The 19,520-nt window shown below is 42.0% G+C and overlaps 1 protein-coding gene across 2 annotated transcripts in view; it reads left to right on the top strand.

Moving 5' to 3' along the window:
- Positions 1–19,520, top strand: part of LOC135181276 (dynein axonemal assembly factor 11-like) — a 53,379-nt gene that overhangs the window by 9,498 nt on the left and 24,361 nt on the right. Inside the window, exons 1-2 of one of the 2 annotated variants that reach the window (XM_064154305.1) lie at positions 7,196–7,240; positions 17,729–17,896. In XM_064154305.1, the coding sequence (XP_064010375.1) occupies positions 7,231–7,240; positions 17,729–17,896 (178 nt within the window). In that variant the 5' untranslated portion in view covers positions 7,196–7,230. Of the gene's footprint in view, positions 1–7,195; positions 7,241–17,728; positions 17,897–19,520 lie in introns of those variants that run through there. The other variant, XM_064154306.1, reaches the window with a different exon arrangement.

Genomic DNA, 19,520 nt, shown 5'->3' with positions numbered 1-19,520 from the left:
AAAGTACTGTTTTCTGACTTCCTGAATAGCTTAGCCCTGAGTCATAAACAAAGCTGTGCATCACAAGAGGAAAACAAATACTCTCTGAAAGCTTTTCAGTCACTGGTACAAATGCCTCTTTTATGCCTGCCTCAAGAGAGAAGTTACCTGCTCAAACAAGTATTCCTACAGCTTACCTAAATTTGGCAAATCAGAACTTACACATATGCTTAATTATAACAATCTGTGGTTTAAATCAAGACAAACAAAAATGTATGCTTTTTTTTTTCCCTTCAGAAAATAATTGGAAAGAAAGAATAATTGGTGAGTATATGTTTAAGTTTAGAAAGAATTCCTTACATTTTGGGATGAGCTGTATAACAAAGCAAGGTTCAAGCATGCCAGAAGGTTTCCCAGAACTTCTCAGTAAACAGTTTAGCTGCAGGCCTTTTGCCAGTTTCCACTGTGATTACTCCACTTTGCTATCTAAAATTCTTCTTTGATTGACGAAATATTTCTTTTATTGTTTGACTGCAGTTTCTAAAGAACGTTTAAGTTGTTAAACAACTACTGTGTCTCAGCACAGAGAAAACATGTTTTTTTGTAATGGGTCAGCTGAACAGTAGGCCAGGTGCTGTACAGCAGGAGTAATGCAGCAGCAACATATATCAGTCCAAAATATCAGGAAAAAAACAAGAGGATCTTTGTTCACTTTTCTTTTTTTGGTCAACCCTCATCTTCGCTTTCCAGTTTTAGTTTATCAAGCAATTCTATTTTAGAGGCGGTCAGGACTCTTAAAACAAGAGCATTGATTTACTTGTACTTGGCCATCACAATCCTGGCTCTGTTATAGCCTTTACCTGTTTACTTTGAAATGATAAAAATTAAAAGAAGGAAGTGGGTGGAACTGTACTTAGGTTTATGTTCCTTAGAGCACTGATAACACAGCCTCGCTGATCAGTTAACTGGATGATTGCAGTTCAACTTCTGAGATCTAAAAGCAGCTGCATAGCTGCAGATACACCCTAGAAAACCTTTCAATCAGTCCTCAAAAAGAGGATATTCACCCTGAGCATTTCAGAATGATATGTAGGCATTTGATCACACTGCACACTTACTAAAGCCTGTGAGGTAAAGTACAGACTACTGATCCAGTCTGCCAAGCACTGGATGCTAGATCTGGCACTTCGTAAAGCCAGTGGGACTGTTTAGCTGAGGGCTTTAAAGCAAACTTTGCTTTTGAAAGCCAGTATCAATATTAACCAAAGAAGCACCACAAGATGAAGTGGGAAACTTCAGACTTGTTGCCCAGTAGGAATAAACTAAATACAGACTGTCACAAATTACTGCAAGATAGAAAATCCAGCATTTCAAAACAACCTAATATTTGCCTTTCCTAAAAACTTAAAAAGTAGAGTATTTACAGCTGTGTATTTCAAAATCAGTTCACTAAAAATTTTCATTTCTCCTTCTCAAATTTATTTTCCTCAGCTCTTCATCATCAAGCTACTCAATACCTCCTTTTGGTCATTGTCACGCATGTTCCTGTCAAGAAAAAGATAACAGAATTGTTAGCATTCTATTAAAACCCAACTCATGTTGACTTTATTGTCAAATTGTGAGTGAGGCTGTACTTGATGACTATCTGTAAGTAGTCATGTGAAGCAACTACTGTTCCTGTTGTCTTTGATATCAGTAAGTTCTACATAGGAATAGAGTCCTACATGAAAATTGATAATAAATGAATGGTAAACAGTGTTTTGTAATCTTCACTGAATCTTTTTCTTTTTTTTTAATGAAAACCTGATTTATTCTGATAATTTAGATGTTCATTTCTTGTAACAACATGCTGCTGTTGGATAGTGCCTGAGCACATGTGGTACCATATTTCAGAGGCTATGTTGTATTGTGTGTGTATACTGCCTTTTTGCCTTAGCTATGCTGAGTATTAAGAAAAGGAGGGAAGAAATAAATATTACTGAAAGAAGAGCACTCTTCAGAAAACCAGGAGTCAGAATGTGGAGAAGTAATAATGAATCTGAATTACCTGGATTCAGGTGAAAAACACAAAACCTGCAGGTAATAACTTTAGAAAAACTGAATGCTGTTTTTCATCTTGGATTTTTGCTGCAACAGAGACTATATTAGACATGGAAGCTGTGGGTAACTAAAACTTGTTATCTGTGGCTCCAAGCTTTTAATACTCTGCTTCTTAAAATATCTGCCTGTATGCCATTTTATCTAGGACAGCGTCGATTTCATCTTCCTGTGCAACAAAACAATACTGATGTGCAACTATGCTATTGCCCACTAAATCATTCTGTAACTAGTGCTGCTTCTGGCCTCCTTGTCCCCTACTGTGTTAAATGCAATGCTAGCACAGCCCCAGACAGTCAATCAGACATGAAATGCTGCCTATGGAAGGGCTGGGTCTACACACCGAGTGCCATCAGGCTGGCAGGCAAAAGGTTCTGGCATAAGAAAGAGTCAACGAAACTGAGACACCACTGTCTCTTCAACTCTGTGTCTAAGCCAAACTTAAGTAGGCTAATGCTGTAACTCTAGCACTGAAAATCCAAACAAATGATTCAATGAGGAAAAAGGTGCTTGAAATTAAGTTAAAATCATTTTCTTTTTCAGAAGGTAAATATACACTGGTTATACTTTGAAGATAAGCAGCAAGAGCTCAGCATCAAGAACTCAAAGCAGGAAATGCCATCCAAACTATCAATTTTCACATAGTCATTTACCTTTTTCCAGTGCATTAAATTGGCTTTATATGAAGACAGACCATTTGATGGGATAAGGACAGGTTTTATAGCTTCAATAAAAGGTGACAACAGAATTTTCTTCTTCATAAAACTTAGTATTATGTAAATATAAGAGTAGTTACAATACTTATCCTCACATTTTCTTGTAGTTAATACACCTGAATAATTTTATCAGTACTAAATAATTCTGCTTCTTTATTTAACTATGGAGACAACTAAGAGTACATATGTTTTAGATTTAAATACTCTCCTTGGAGGAATAATCTAGAAAATTGAATCCAATGCTGAGAGAAAAACCCAAGACTGTAATTACCTTGCAGTCATCAAAGTTACTGTGCTGAAAACTAGAAATCCTGAGTTCATGCTGAACTAGTTAGTTCTCTGTAAACTACTGAAGAAAAAACTAATTCATCTGGCCAAAAATGAATTGCTAGAATCTGTCTCCGAATAAGTTAATTATTCTGATCTGGACAGAGGGAAGTTCTGGGAAATTCGGGCAACTGGAGTTCAAGGGATAAAAAAAGAAGATACTCAGGACATGTCAGATCAGCCCTCTGTGATACTCATTGCTGCTGAATTAAAAAGTTCTATACAGTTACTAGACTGGTTGGCTTTGGCAGTTTTAAAAGTGTTTTAAAAGTGATGCTCAAAAGGATATTATTTGTCTGGAACTGCATCAGGATTCAGGAATTCAATATACCCAAGGGCAATAAGACAATCTGGCAGATCTCTTAGCCTTTGAATTGAGTATAGTGGAAGAAGCAAGAAGGCACAAGCTGGAGAGCCATACTGCAATGACAGTCTGAGATTTGAGCTTGCACTAGAGGCTTAGCACTAGACCTTGGATATTCAAGGATGTTATGTTATGTCTTGTTATTATGTCACTATACCAAATAAAATCATAATCAAGGATTGTAAGCCTCATTCTGAAAAGCCTGCAGGTTTAAGGACAAGTTTCCTTTGTGATTATTCTGCTGTAGTATGTAGTATTGACCTATGTGTGCTAGGCCACAAGGTTAGGTGCTAGTGTGTTTCAAATGCCTGCTTCAAAGTACTGCTTTCTGGCTTTCTGAATAGTTTAGCCCGGAGTCATAAACAAAGGTGTTCATCACAAGAGGAAAACACACTCTGGGAGCTTTTCAGTCACTGGTACACATAGAGTACCTCTTTTATGCTTGTCCCAAGAGAGAAGTTACCTGCTCAAACAAGTGTCCCTACAGCCCAACTAAATTTGGCAAATCAGAACCTACATAGATACTCATTAGAGCAAACTGTGGTACAAGACCAGAAAGTGGGTTTAGATCTGATCTTATTTCTCATTATCCTGCTCTGCTTGTTTGGAAATAAATTAAACTAATTTACCCATGTGGAATCTGTTTTGCCCATGATAGTCATTATTGACCTCCTTGTCCCTACCTCAACCCGACAGCTTTTTGTCCTGTTTTCTTACCCTGTCATGTCAAGGAGAGGGAGTGAGGGAGCAGAGAAGAGGGCAGGTGGCAGCTAGTCAAGGCAAACTCGCTGCACCCTAGTGCATAGCTATTTAACTCGTTCCAAAGTTTACTTTTCTTTCTTCAGAACCATCATCTAGAATCTCTGCAAAAAGGTTGAAAACCTCCACATTTTTAGCACAATGAAATAATGTAAGTATTTCTGTGCAATGCATTTTAAAAAAATGGACACAGCAAGGTATTTTTTGTTGTTTTTCTTGATTACCTTGACTGTGGGCTATGTGATGAGGTAAACAATTAATAGTTCTAGGAAAGGCACATGTATAAAAGTTGTTATTTGAAGAAGCCTACAATTTGATATGAAATAAATGGGTAAGTAGTGGAAGGCCTCACCAGTGTCCCTTCCTTAAACTCTGTCACTGTGTAGAGTGGCTGTGGGCCACAGGGTGATGTCATCCAAACAGCTGTGTAAACATTCCTGTCCTCAGCATGGATTTGTTACTCACACAGACCAGGAAAAGTATGGGGGAGTTAAAGCACATTAGCTACTTCTGCTCTTTTCTGCTCCCCACAAATCTTAGTAGCTTCAACTGTGAATGGCACTGCCTTGCTCCTATACTCGAAATAGCAATGCAATTAGAAGGTTGCAGAGTGGCTTCAAAGAGTTCCATGTATTACATCAGAGGTAATGACTTCATAAGTTAGTTTGATAATTAAACCCCCAAAACTACAGTCTTATTCAAACTTACATATGAATTTCCCGTTAGTATGAGATTTAGGTTTGCTTAGAACTTTAGGTTAATGAAGACCTGTGTTAGTAAAGAGGTACAAAATGCATACTGACTTCCCTGAGGTTTCTTTCCACTTTGATCCAGTGTCAGTTCTGCCAGTTCACATTCATGTTTTGGAGTCACAGTTACAAGGTTGTGGTCAAGGCAATTAACAGAATATATGAATTTACAAAGAAGAACATTAAAATTTAAGTATGAACAAGAAAAAAAAAAAACCAAACCACAATTACCACAAAATAATTTCATTATCTTGAGATCAAACGTACACCTCTGCACTGATAAATTGGACTGAACTCAAAGCGGTGGTCAGCAGCTCAGGACTGGATGAAGGACTACATATAAAGCTCTCAGGTGATCTCTCAGAATATGTAGCCCCATCTAGTTTCTGTGAGGTTTAGCAAACTGTTATAAATTGAGAATTACTCAAAATCAAAGTGTCCAGATTACAAATTTATTCAATTAGGCAAGTAGAATATGAGCAAAGTTGCAGTGCTGGACGACAGGGGAGTCACCGCTCCACCAACTGTCGTGTCAAGTTTCTTAATGTGATGGTTTGGGCTCTTACCCGCCCCCCCCCACACTTTGTCTTTGCCCCAGCTAACTCAGACGGACCCTGGGAATACAGATGAAGCAATTTATTTACAGCTAGCAGAATTTACAAGCAGCTATTTACAATATATACAGTTATATACAATTATATACAGAAATATACAAAGGATAAACAATACAAAAGCACAACTCCCCTCCCAGAAACCTGAGTCCCCAGGAGGGGCTTTCAAACCGCCCCAACACCTCCCCCGGCCCTCTCAACCTTACCCCAGTTCTCAGGAAGAAGAGAGGTGCGGCCAAGAGATTAGGGAGCAAGGTTAGTGGGAGCAAGGTTAATGAGATGTGACCAGGTCTGAAGACAAAGGCAGAAGTGAAAGACAAAATGGAGAAAGTTTACTTCTTCTTCCCAGAGTTCTCAGCGTAACTGTGAGAGAAGGAGACACCATGTTTTCATTCCACTGCCTGTTATCAAGTTCTTTTACCAAAACATCCCAGCTTGCTTCTAACTAGCACACTTAATTAGCCTATATTTATACTATGTTGTCTGCGTTGTTCCGCCTTGCAAATTACATAAACCCATCCTTTCTGCGCATGTTCCTTCTTTTGGGTTAGGGTCTTCCTTCCCTTCTGGTGGTCGCTGAGGATGAAGTAAGCAGTCCTCCTCAGGTGTCCTCTGGTTAACCCGTCTCCAAATATGGGCTTCCTTTGGCTGGTTAAGGTCCCGAATCCCATATGTGGCATGTTTTCTCAAAGTTAAGGATGTACCTAAAGCTTAGTCCTTGGAATATGACTGATTAATGTCCCGAGTCCCATATGTGGATCTCAAAATTAAGGATGTACCTAAAGCTTAGTCCTTTTTTAGCAACTAGCTAGCTTATTCTTTGCACGTTACCATATATAGCATGACCTCTGCAGTTAGGCATCTTTCCTGATTTGCAACAGCTGTACCTACACTGCCATTTGCAGCTAGGCATACTTAACACTCTATTAAAATGTTTCTTTATTAAACAATTACCTATTACAAAACCATCATGCAGCCAGCTGGGAACCTGTTTAATCATGGACATGAAGCAATGTTACATCATTATATTAATTGTAAAATTGAGAACGAGAGACATGAGAATATCATGATGGAATGACCATCCCTGGAGGTATTTAAAAGACATGTAGATGTGATTTTTAGGCAGATGATTTAGTGGTGGACTTGATTAGTGGTCATGCTGGATGACTCTAATGGTCCTTTCCAACCTCTGGATCACGGGAACAGGCTGCACTCGTAGCTAATGGTGAACCTGCTTTCAGCCCAAAAACGCCCTAGGCAAACTAGATGATGAACACACAAGAGGGGCACCAAAGTATCACGCAAAGGACAGCCGAAAGATCTGTGCCCGAGGAAGAGGCAGTACACGTATGGTTGCCCAGCGAGAGAAAGGGGTCAGCAGCAGCCACAGTACTAGACATCTCACTTCTGGATTACACAAAACCCGTTCTGCTTCTCGGGCAGGCACACAGGGACACGACAAAGCGCGTACAGGAGATCACTAAACCGACGAAAAGGCTGGAGGAGAAGGCCCGAGGCGAGAGGAGCGGGCGCTCGGCAGCCGCTCCGCCCGCCGCTTCCCGGCCGGCCCGTTGCCATAGCAGCGCGGGGCGTCCTGTAATGGCGGCGGCGGGGAGCTGGGAGCAGCCATGGTGCGGAGTGAGTGCCAACGAGACGCTTTCCTCTCCTGTCTCAGGGCCTCTCCCTCCTCTCCTCACACTTGACCCCCATTCCACAATCCTCACACCCCCTGGCAGCCTCTCTGCCCTTCTTCGTCCTTTGCTCTCCTAACTTGCCTCGTTTATGTGCTTCCCATCCTGCCTGGTATTATCAACCCATTGTATTTCAGCAAGCGCAGCACGGAGGTGGACAAGGCACCACACAGCAGCAGGGTGGCCCAGCGGGCAGCCCCCTGCAAAGGCAGGTGCCCGTGGGCGGCTTGTGTCAGGGCCTTGAGCTGTCAGTGCTGTACTTACCCCGCAGCTACAGATTTCCAACACCACTCTGTTTTTAACGTTTATTTTTAGAATAGAAGTGGCCAACAGAGGTGCTTTATCAAACCCGAATGAGGTTATAATACACCATACTGTTACTTAAGAATCCATTATATTTTAAAAGCAAAGCAGTATGACCTAAAAGACTGAGCACACACACAAATCAGACGAGCTGCTGAGGAGTTCCCTTTGTCTGTGATTTTCCCTGCAATGTATTTTGATTTCATGCTGTCGCTGGACTGCCAGTCCCTTGCTGGGCTGAAATCGTGCTTTGGAAAGGAACTCCTTCTCTCTGCATGAAGCTGGCAGATGCCCACTTTGAGCAGGCACTGCCTGAAGGAGAACGGTTTCATCTCCTAAACAGCGTGCTGTGAATTTGAGTCTTAAAATCACTTTTCTGAAATGCAGGCTCCCCAGCTGTTTCTTGATACACCTGCGTCTGTCCACCTGCTTATTCTTTCAATTCCTTTAATCCTTTCCCTCCTATCTGCTGCTTTTTGAGTTAAACATGTAATTTTTGGAAGTGCAGCTGTTAAATCTTCAGGGTCTGTTATCACAGTATTATCAGGGTTGGAAGAGACCTCACAGATCATCAAGTCCAACCCTTTACCACAGAGCTCAAGGCCAGACCATGGCACCAAGTGCCACGTCCAACCTTGCCTTGAACAGCTCCAGGGACGGCGACTCCACCACCTCCCCGGGCAACCCATTCCAGTGTCCAATGACTCTCTCAGTGAAGAACTTTCTCCTCACCTCCAGCCTAAATTTCCCCTGGCGCAGCCTGAGGCTGTGTCCTCTCGTTCTGGTGCTGGCCACCTGAGAGAAGAGAGCAACCTCCTCCTGGCCACAACCATCCCTCAGGTAGTTGTAGACAGCAATAAGGTCACCTCTGAGCCTCCAGTTGATTGATGCCATCTCTTATTTCCTCCTGTATTCATAGGAACATGAGAGTATTTGTGATCTCTCAGGTCTCTGGCCCATTCTCCTGTTACTGCACACCACATGAGACGACCTGGTCAATGAACTTGTCAGTGAGAAGTAGCATTACAGCGTGCTTTGTCAATGTCCTAGAAAAGCTTTTACTTAAAATGTGTTGTTTTCTCTTGCAAGTTTGTTTCCCTCATTCCTCTTACATGAACCAGATAGCATACAAAATGTCAAATACTCATGCATTTCCCTACAGCAGATCCCCAAAATACGTCCTTAAAGCTGTACTGTTGCTTCCATTGGGAATGGTTGTCTCTGCCTTGTAAAACAGCTGGTAGTGAAAGTGGGCATCTTCACATAATTGCTGCAACAAGCACTTCAATTTTTGTCAGCAAAGAGAAATTTGACTGTAATAAAACTCTGTCAGATACAGTTTATATGACTTCTTTCCGTATGAAAGTACAAAGCATAATGTTGTCTCCAATATGGATGCATGCAGATTGTTTTCTTACTCAGAAATACTTGGGTGCACTGGAAATATTGCCACCAAACACATTAGTAAGCAGGCTATTTTGTTGGTTTGTGTTTTGTTGTTGTTGTCATTGTTTTCGTGGGGATTGGTTGGTTGGTTTGTTTGTGGGTTTTTTGGGGGTTTGGTTGGCTGTTTTTTCACTTTCCATCAGGTTTGCCAAGTAACTTACTAGGTGTGCTAGTTTGAAGCAAGCTGGAATGTTTTGGTAGAAGAACTAGATAATGGGCAGTGAAATGAAAAACAATTGTGTCTACTTCTCTCACAGTCTCGCTGAGAACTCTGGGAAGAAGAAAGACTTATTCTCCATTTTGTTTCTCACTCTTGCTTTGGCCTTAGACCGAGACACATCTCATTAACCCTGCTCCTACTAACCTTGCTCCCTAACCTCTTGGCTGCACCTCTCTTCTTCCTGAGAACTGGGGTAAGGTTGAGAGGGCCGGGGGGAGGTGTTGGGGTGGTTTGAGAGCCCCTCCTGGGGACTCAGGTTTCTGGGAGGGGAGTTGTGCTTTTGTATTGTTTATCCTTTGTATATTTCTGTATATAATTGTATATAACTGTATATATTGTAAATAGCTGCTTGTAAATTCTGCTAGCTGTAAATAAATTGCTTCATCTATATTCCCAGGGTCCGTCTGAGTTAGCTGGGGCAAATACAAAAGTGTGGGGGGCGGGGTAACCCCCAAACCATCACATTTTTTAATTGGCGCCCAACGTGGGGCTAGATATTTCAGTGAGTGGAAATTAGCTCTGGGAATTAAGATGAAGCTAATCAAGCAGCTATTGTATTTGGTTGGGGCATTGCTTTGGTCTGGTTTTGTTTACTTGGCATTTAATTGGATAAAAGCTCAAATTGTTGCTTATTTCATTGATCTGGCTTATAATAAGGCTAAAGCTAAGGTTTCAGATATGTTCTGGAGCTGGGGTGATTTTATTCTTGGTTATGCTGGTTTTAATATCTCTGAGAATATTACCAAGGACATTACAGGAGCTCTGGTCAATAATGTGACAATCAATGGAAATTCTGCTTTAAATATGGCTCTAATGAGAGTTATTCAGCCTAAGACAGGAATTCCAACTGTTTGTCTAGGCACATGCTCGTGTAAAACTGTTTTTCTTCTCACAGTTTTTAATATTTGCCTCATGATTTTAATATTCATATTAATTTTGGCATTATTGGTGAAAAATTCAAAACCAGTTTCTGTAAGAGCTAGGAAAAATTCTGTGTCTCAGAAGCAGTCTCTTTCACAGCAAAACAAGGGAACACAGTTATCGGCTTCCCCCATGCCAGCCTCTCCACCCTCCTCTATAGGTTCTGGGAACACAGCCAGCGTTCCCGCCACTAACGTAAACAATGATAGCAAAAACAAAAATAATGGTCAGAGTTTAGCAGGAGCCTCAGGAGCACAGATAGGTACCCAAAATCAGAATGTTCCTAGCAAAAATGAAAACAAGTCAGGGTTGGCAGGCATCCCAGGAGGACAGGCAAATAATCCCACTAATGTTAATAATACTACTAGTGCTGGTAACGCTAGCCCAGTCAGTCCAAATCCTAATGACACCAGCTCAGCCAATTCAAACCCCCAGCCAGCAGACCAGAACCAAAATCCTCCTGTTAAAAGCAAGGCAGATTTGAACTCAAATGCTCCAGGTCAGACTCCTAAGGATTCAAACCCTCCAGGTCAGACTCCTAAAGATTCAAATCCTCCAGCAGACACATCCAAGTCTGTTGCTGCTCAGGCCCTTCTGGCACCTGCTAAGGCAAAAGCTAAGACAAAGAGTGGTTCGCAGGAGGATGTAAGAGATGGGACCTCTGGTGATCAGCAGCAAGAGGAGGATGAGGAGGCAGTTAGTCTACGAGACCTTGTAGATGTGCTGAGACAACAATACTCAAGTGAGAGGAGTGCTGTGAGGTTAGCTGCCAAGAGAGAGGATGGTTCCCATGAGTTTAGGAATGCTATGAGGAAGATTGTGTTAGGCCCGGCACCACCAGAACAACAGGAAGAAGAGGAGGAAGATGACATCCAAGGCTCAAAGGATCCACTCAGAGAGGTCAGGGAAGTTAGGAAGGAATACACAAGGGAATCAGGTGAGCCAATCCTAAGCTGGCTAGTGAGATGCCGTGGCATTGGTGCTAATGCCCTGCAGGTAGGAGACAAGTCTGCCAAGCAGCTGGGACCACTCACCAAGGAGAGTGGAGTGGACAAACACCTAGCAAGTCCTCTTGGTAGGGTTAGCTTGTGGACACGCCTTCTGTTGGCTGTGGCTATGAGATATCCTTCCCGAGATGATTTGCCATGGGCTGCCAAGAAGTGGAACACCGTTGAGCAGGGAATTAAGCTTCTGAAGGAGTTTGCTGTGAAGGAAGTGCTTTATGGAGATCATGGCACTCATGAGCCTGATGATATTCCTTTGGGAACAGGTCTCATGAAGAAGCTGATTAAGCTTGCTCCTTCATCCTATGCTAACATCTTGGCCAGTAAATTTCTAGCAAGGAGTGATAATGGAAGATCTTTCACTGTTGGTGAATTCACTGATCAGCTCAGGCAGATAGAGGATAGCTTGTCACATTCTGGCCTAGTCTCTGCCATACAAACTATGACCACAGAGATTAAAGATACCATGAAAGAACTGAAGGAGGATCTCAAAAACATTACCAATCTGGTAAAGGATACCATTCCTGCATCGTCTGAATGGGTGCATGTTTCTGCAGTCAGGAACAGACGCCCACCTCCTGCAAGGCAATTCCAGCCTAGGAGGAGACAAATTCCACCCAGACAGCAGCAATCACGTGCGTCACTGTGGATACTTCTGCGTGACACATACGGTGAGAACATGAACAAATGGGATGGTAAACCCACTTCAGCTCTTTCAAAGAGGGTCAGGGATCTGCAGAGTGGCAGAAACAGAGGCAGTAATGCCAGGAAAGTAGCTGTCACTTCTTCAGCTCCCGAGAGCAACTGCAATTGTTCCAACAGTTGCAATTCCTCTCACAACAACACCAATCACTGTGTACACCCCACATGCCATGTTCAGCATTAGGGGTGCCCTGCCTCCAGCCAGGAGGAGGAAAGGGATAGTGGAGAGAACCGAATCTATTGGAATGTATTCATTAGGTGGCCTGGCAGTTCAAGAGTTCGGAAATACAGGGCTTTAGTTGACACAGGTGCTCAGTGTACTTTATTGCCATCTAATTGCAAGGGGACAGAGTCCATTTCTATCTTTGGAATCACTGGTGGATCTCAAGAGTTAACTAAGATACAGGCTGAGATCAGTTTAACTGGTAAAGAGTGGAAGACACATACTATTGTAACTGGTCCTGATGCGCCTTGCATTTTGGGAATTGACTTTTTGAGACAAGGTTGTTTCAAAGATCCTAAGGGTCACAAATGGGCTTTTGGTATAGCATCTGTAGAGATTGAGGATGATAAATTGAAATTGTCCATTAGACCTGAACTTTCTGATGAAGCTGCAGTTGTGGGACATCATGACATAGAGGACCTGGAAGTGCCAATTGCAACTCAAACTGTTCATCATAGGCAGTACAGAACTAACCGTGACTCTTTGTTGCCCATTCATCAGCTGATTCGTCAATTGGAGGATCAGGCTGTCATTGAGAAAGCTCATTCACCTTTCAACAGTCCCATCTGGCCTGTGCGTAAACCTACGGGCGACTGGAGACTCATAGTTGACTTTCGTGCCCTCAACGAGGTGACGCCACCCATGAGTGCAGCTGTGCCGGACATGCTGGAACTCCAGTACGAGCTGGAATCAAAGGAGGCTAAATGGTATGCAACCATAGACATTGCTAATGCTTTCTTCTCTATTCCCATAGCAAAGGAGTGCAGGCCTCAGTTTGCATTCACCTGGAGAGGAATCCAGTACCAGTTCAATCGTTTGCCTCAGGGGTGGAAACACAGCTCAACCATCTGTCACTCAGTCATTCACAATGCACTGGAGAAAGGTAAAGCTCCAGAGCACATCCAGTACATCGACGACATCATTGTGTGGGGCCAAACTGCTGAGGAAGTCTTCGAGAAAGGTAACAAAATCATTGACATTCTGTTGCAAGCAGGTTTTGCCATTAAGAGAGACAAGGTCAAAGGACCTGCCAAAGAAATTCAGTTTCTGGGAGTGCGGTGGCAGGATGGTCGCCGTTACATTCCTCAGGATGTGATCAACAAAGTCTCTACTATGGCAGTTCCCACCAGTAAGAAGGACACACTTTCTTTCCTTGGTGTGGTGGGATTTTGGAGACTACACATTCCTGGTTTCAGTCAGATTGTCAAACCTCTGCATGATGTGACTCGTAAGAGAAACAATTTCGAGTGGGGACCTGAACAACAAGCAGCCTTTGATCAGATCAAGCGAGAAGTAGTCCATGCAGTGGGCTTAGGACCTGTGAGATCTGGTCCGGACATTAAGAACATTCTGTACACGGCTGCCAGTGACAATGGTCCAACTTGGAGTCTCTGGCAGAGAGCTCCAAATGAGACACGTGGTCGTCCACTTGGTTTCTGGGGACGTTGTTACAGAGGTTCAGAGACAAATTACACTGCAACTGAGAAAGAGATTCTAGCAGCCTATGAGGGAGTGAAAGCAGCTTCTGAAGTGATTGGAACTGAGTCACAATTGCTTTTAGCTCCTAGACTGCCAGTTCTTAACTGGATGTTCAAGGGCAAAGGTTCATCACCACATCATGCCACAGATGCAACCTGGTCTAAATGGATGGCTTTGATAACCCAACGAGCACGAATGGGTAATCTTGACCGACCTGGTCTGGTGGAGGTGATCACCAACTGGCCGGAAGGCACAGACTGTCCCAAACCTCCAGAGGAGAAAATAACTCGTGCTGAGGAAGCTCCTCCCTATGGTGATCTCTCTGATCAGGAAAAGAACTATGCTTTGTTCACAGACGGTTCCTGTCGTCTTGTTGGGAACAAGCGAAGATGGAAGTCAGCAGTTTGGAGTCCAACCAGGAGAGTTACCGAAACGAAAGATGGCGAAGGAGAATCCAGTCAGTTCGCTGAGGTAAAAGCTGTTCAACTTGCTCTTGATGTGGCTGAACGTGAGAATTGGCCTATCCTTTACCTCTACACCGACTCGTGGATGGTAGCCAATGCTCTATGGGGTTGGCTGAAGGACTGGAAGAAGAATGGTTGGCAGAGGAAAGGAAAGCCTATTTGGTGTGCTGATCTATGGCAGGACATTGATGCACGGCTGGAGAAAACTCCAGTGAAGGTGCGGCACGTAGATGCACACATGCCTAAGAGCAGAGCAACTGAGGAACATCAACACAACCAGAAGGCAGACCAAGCTGCTAAGATTGCTCAAGTTGATACCAACTCTGAACTTGACATTGACCTTGATTGGAAACACCGAGGTGAGCTGTTCTTAGCTCGGTGGGCCCATGACTCATCTGGACATCAAGGCAGAGATGGAACATACCGATGGGCTCGTGATAGGTCAATTGACTTGTCCATGGATGCTATCACCCAAGTCATCTATGACTGTGACATTTGTGCTGCTATTAAGCAGGCTAAGCGAATCAAGCCCTTATGGTATGGTGATAGATGGTCAAAGTACAAGTATGGTGAAGCCTGGCAGATTGACTACATCACTTTACCTCGATCTCGTTCTGGCAAGCAGTATGTGCTAACGATGGTAGAAGCCAGCACTGGATGGTTGGAAACCTATCCAGTTCCACATGCTACTGCACGTAACACCATTGTTGGTTTGGAGAGACAGATCTTGTGGAGACATGGAACTCCAGAGAGAATTGAGTCAGACAGTGGTACTCATTTCAAGAACAATCTTGTGAAAAACTGGGCCAAAGAGCATGGTATTGAATGGATCTATCACATACCCTACTATGCACCAGCTTCAGGGAAGATTGAACGCTACAATGGTTTGCTGAAAACCACCCTAAAAGCCATGGGGGGTGGAACTCTGAAAAACTGGGACAAACATTTAGCACAAGCTACTTGGTTGGTAAATAGTAGAGGCTCAGTAAACAGAGCAGGACCTGCACAATCAGATTTGGTCCAAACAGTAGACGGTGATAAAGTTCCTGTTGTACGTGAGAAGAATCTGTTAGGGAAAACTGTTTGGGTATTTTCTCCTTCGGGCGAAGGGAAACCTGTCCGAGGGGTGGTGTCTGCTGAAGGTCCTGGTCATACATATTGGGTAATGCAGGAGAATGGTGAAATCCAGTGTATTCCACAGAGAAATTTAACCTTAGCTGAGAGAGTTTAAATTCAAGTTGTTAGGAGTTTTCTGTTCTAGGTAACATCGGCGCCCAACACTGAGAGAATCTACGATAGAATCTACAGTACGTGAGCACGAAACCCAACATCACCTGGGAGTCCCTGTTCTGAGCTTTTGAATCACCTACATCTGATTGAAGTGTGAACTGAACTTGTATATATAGTTTTGGTGTAAATATTGGTTTAGATTAGATTGGATAATTCTCAGCGATACTCTGAGCGAAGTAGACAAGGGGTGGATTGTGCTAGTTTGAAGCAAGCTGGAATGTTTTGGTAGAAGAACTAGATAATGGGCAGTGAAATGAAAAACAATTGTGTCTACTTCTCTCACAGTCTCGCTGAGAACTCTGGGAAGAAGAAAGACTTATTCTCCATTTTGTTTCTCACTCTTGCTTTGGCCTTAGACCGAGACACATCTCATTAACCCTGCTCCTACTAACCTTGCTCCCTAACCTCTTGGCTGCACCTCTCTTCTTCCTGAGAACTGGGGTAAGGTTGAGAGGGCCGGGGGGAGGTGTTGGGGTGGTTTGAGAGCCCCTCCTGGGGACTCAGGTTTCTGGGAGGGGAGTTGTGCTTTTGTATTGTTTATCCTTTGTATATTTCTGTATATAATTGTATATAACTGTATATATTGTAAATAGCTGCTTGTAAATTCTGCTAGCTGTAAATAAATTGCTTCATCTATATTCCCAGGGTCCGTCTGAGTTAGCTGGGGCAAATACAAAAGTGTGGGGGGCGGGGTAACCCCCAAACCATCACACTAGGAAACATGAGTGGTTTTCACATTTTCTGTGGAGAATAAAGTGTTTGGTCATTATTATTGCCATTTTTTTCCCTCTTTATTAATTGGAAGAGGTTTAATTAGTGGCCTGTAAAAGGGGACAGTGGTTGTTCAGAGTCAGCAATCTTGCCCAATATGAATAAAAAGATACTACCTTTCCCAATGTGTTTTATGTGCCAACGGGATCCCTTCTTACGTCAATACCAGTATCACCATTATGTAATTATGTAAATCATATCAAAGGAGACTCTGCTGGATATAAAACAGATTTAACCTTAAATAACATAATATTTGCAAATCCAGTTCCACCCCTTTCCCAAAGGCTGTAGATGGAGAAGCTGCACTGACACATGCACGTTTGAGCTGTATTGCCATGTAGTTTACCCAGCTTGTAGCTGGTGAATGTGTGCAGCCATTCCAGGACCACTAATAAAAATGGATGATTTCATGAAATCTCCTTGAGACAAAAAGGCAGAGAAAGAAAACTTTTAATTAATGCACAGTGGGAACAATTAATTTTCACAGATGACTGTATACTTTTCAATTTCACTTACTTAAGAGCTGGTTTGAAAGGCTTGGTAGTGGGTGAGGTTTTTTTGAGGGGGGGGAGTTTGTTTTTTTGTTGTTGGCTGATCAGGGCATTTTTGGTTGATTGGGGTTTTTTTGAGTTGTGTTGGTTTTGGTTTTGCTTCGTGTGTGTGTGGTGGTTTTGGTTTGTGTTTTTTTTGGGGGGGGGTTTGCTTTTTTTGTTTTGCATTAACCATGATGAAAATCCCTATGGTAAACCCTTTATAAAAAAAAAAATTAACACATCACTGCTTGTCAAGTGAAGAAAATTCTAGTTCTATTTTGGTTCAGTGGGCTGGAAACAAAGTTAAAACGTGTAGCTTAAGAGCGAGGACTCATTTACATAGAATTTCTTTACCTTCATTATACAGAGCCTTGTCACAGTGTGAAAAGGTTGCTTGGCATTAAGTATTACTACATGATAACTCTGAAACCAAGTCTCTGGTGTTTTTAGACCACTAAAACTCCTTTACTGGCTGCTAACAAATTTGTAGCACCTAAAAAATACTCAGGATTAAATTTCATTCTAACATAAACATTTATCAGCATGAATTAGTTATGACTTTGCCTCAAGTATGAAAAAAGTAAAAAATATCTGCCCACTTCCAACAATTAATGCTGCTTGTTTCTGTGCACGCTGTGCTGGTGGAAGCCTATGATGACACACTAGCTAGTTTACTTTCTCCCCTATTGCTGTGATGTGAGCACCTGGCATCAGGAAATGAAAGAGTATAGAACACTCCAATGCATGTCTATATGAATCAATCTACTGAAAATAGTGGATGATGGATTAATTTCTGCAAGGACTCTATCACACTTAATGGAAGACTCAGCAGTTTTCATAAGGATTTTTCTAAACTTTACAGGTGACATGAGTGTCACAAATGATGTGTATTGTGTCAGAGTGGGCTGAAGCCACCTGCTACTTGATGTCTTTTCTAGCAGGTTTTATTTTTGTTGGTGTTCCTACCAAATACCTATTTGGTATGGTAGAACAGAAGTTTTTAATGATTTTATGTTGTTCATAAGTCAGAGGGCAGAAAATGACTAAAAGGGAAATATAACATCTAATGTTTCTTTCAGTCACTGAAGATCTTATTAGAAGACGTGCAGAACATAACAACTGTGAAATTTTTTCATTGGAAGAAATCTCTTTACATCAACAGGAAATAGAAAAACTAGAGTATCTTGACAAATGGTGTAGAGACTTAAAAATTCTCTATCTCCAGAATAATCTAATTCCAAAACTTGGTAAGTGTTCTCTGGTTATGTTTATTTTTAAATCGATATACCTGCATAATTTTGAAATCAGAAAAAAAATAGCAGTGGTGTTATAATTTAAGAGAGTGTAAAGTGAGTAACTACAGAAGAATTCTTTGTGGATCTGCAGCTATATGACTTTCCATCCTTGTCTCTTTAGTCAATTTCTAAGGTGGCCAGTGTGATGGTTTGGGGGTTACCCCGCCCCCCCACACTTTTGTCTTTGCCCCAGCTAACTCAGACGGACCCTGGGAATATAGATGAAGCAATTTATTTACAGCTAGCAGAATTTACAAGCAGCTATTTACAATATATACAGTTATATACAATTATATACAGAAATATACAAAGGATAAACAATACAAAAGCACAACTCCCCTCCCAGAAACCTGAGTCCCCAGGAGGGGCTCTCAAACCACCCCAACACCTCCCCCCGGCCCTCTCAACCTTACCCCAGTTCTCAGGAAGAAGAGAGGTGCAGCCAAGAGGTTAGGGAGCAAGGTTAGTAGGAGCAGGGTTAATGAGATGTGACCAGGTCTAAGGCAAAAGCAAGAGTGAGAAACAAAATGGAGAAAAAAGTCTTTCTTCTTCCCAGAGTTCTCAGCGTGACTGTGAGAGAAGTAGACACAATTGTTTTTCATTTCACTGCCTGTTATCTAGTTCTTTTACCAAAACATCCCAGCTTGCTTCAAACTAGCACAGCCAGAAATTTGCAAGAGAAAGTTTAAATGAAAAAAAGGTAGTACTGAGATCTGAGTCATTAGAATTTGAGTATGAAACACCTTTTATGGATTAAAATCCTTTGAAAATCAAGATAGAACTTAAATATCCTGTCTTGGGGAAAATAGAGGCAGTTTAGCATATACCTTGGACTGTTCCTACCATAGGATTCACTCATGGTAATTTTGAAATACAGGTTTTATGCAAATGGTATTTTTTGTTAATATTGGAGTAATCTTCATTCAAATAAAATATTTGCATTTGTGCATAAAGATAACTTTTTACAGCAAAGTCTTGATGATATTTCTGCACTGCATGAGAAGGTATAATTTCACACGCTCTGTGTTTTGTGGTGTAGGCTCACACATTTGCTAGACTCTCCTCAGAAAGATAGCCCATCAGGCCTCGGGCTGGAAATATTTCCAGTCAGATCCTGGAAACAGAATGCACTGAGTTGCAAGGGACCTCTAGCCCAAGCCCAATGGACTAAACCATGTGGTAACTGGGAGAGACTGGTGAACTGTACCACAAATTATACTATGTATCTTGTCTCAGATTTATGCCTCTGACCTTTGTGTCATATATTAGAATCACAGAATCATATCATATATTGCAACTGATATTTGCATTTTTCAGGCATGTTTGTGACTGATGAAAGTTTTTGCTACCCTATTCCCTCTTCACCCCCTTTTTGTATTCAAAGGAGGTGATGCTAACCATTCTGACAAAATTCCACATATTGTGTACCTGCTAATTTTAGTAGTTAATGGTGAAAACAATAAAGATTACATTCCAGACTATGAAGGGGGTGTGGGAGTATGTGTGGCTTTATTTTGTTCATACTGAAACCAGAAAGATCTTTACTAATAAAAACAAGAGGAAAGGATTTTTTTTT

The sequence above is a fragment of the Pogoniulus pusillus genome, chromosome 14 (genome assembly GCF_015220805.1).
Source record: "Pogoniulus pusillus isolate bPogPus1 chromosome 14, bPogPus1.pri, whole genome shotgun sequence".
NCBI lineage: Eukaryota > Metazoa > Chordata > Aves > Piciformes > Lybiidae > Pogoniulus > Pogoniulus pusillus.
This window is presented reverse-complemented; position numbering and strand designations above follow the sequence as displayed.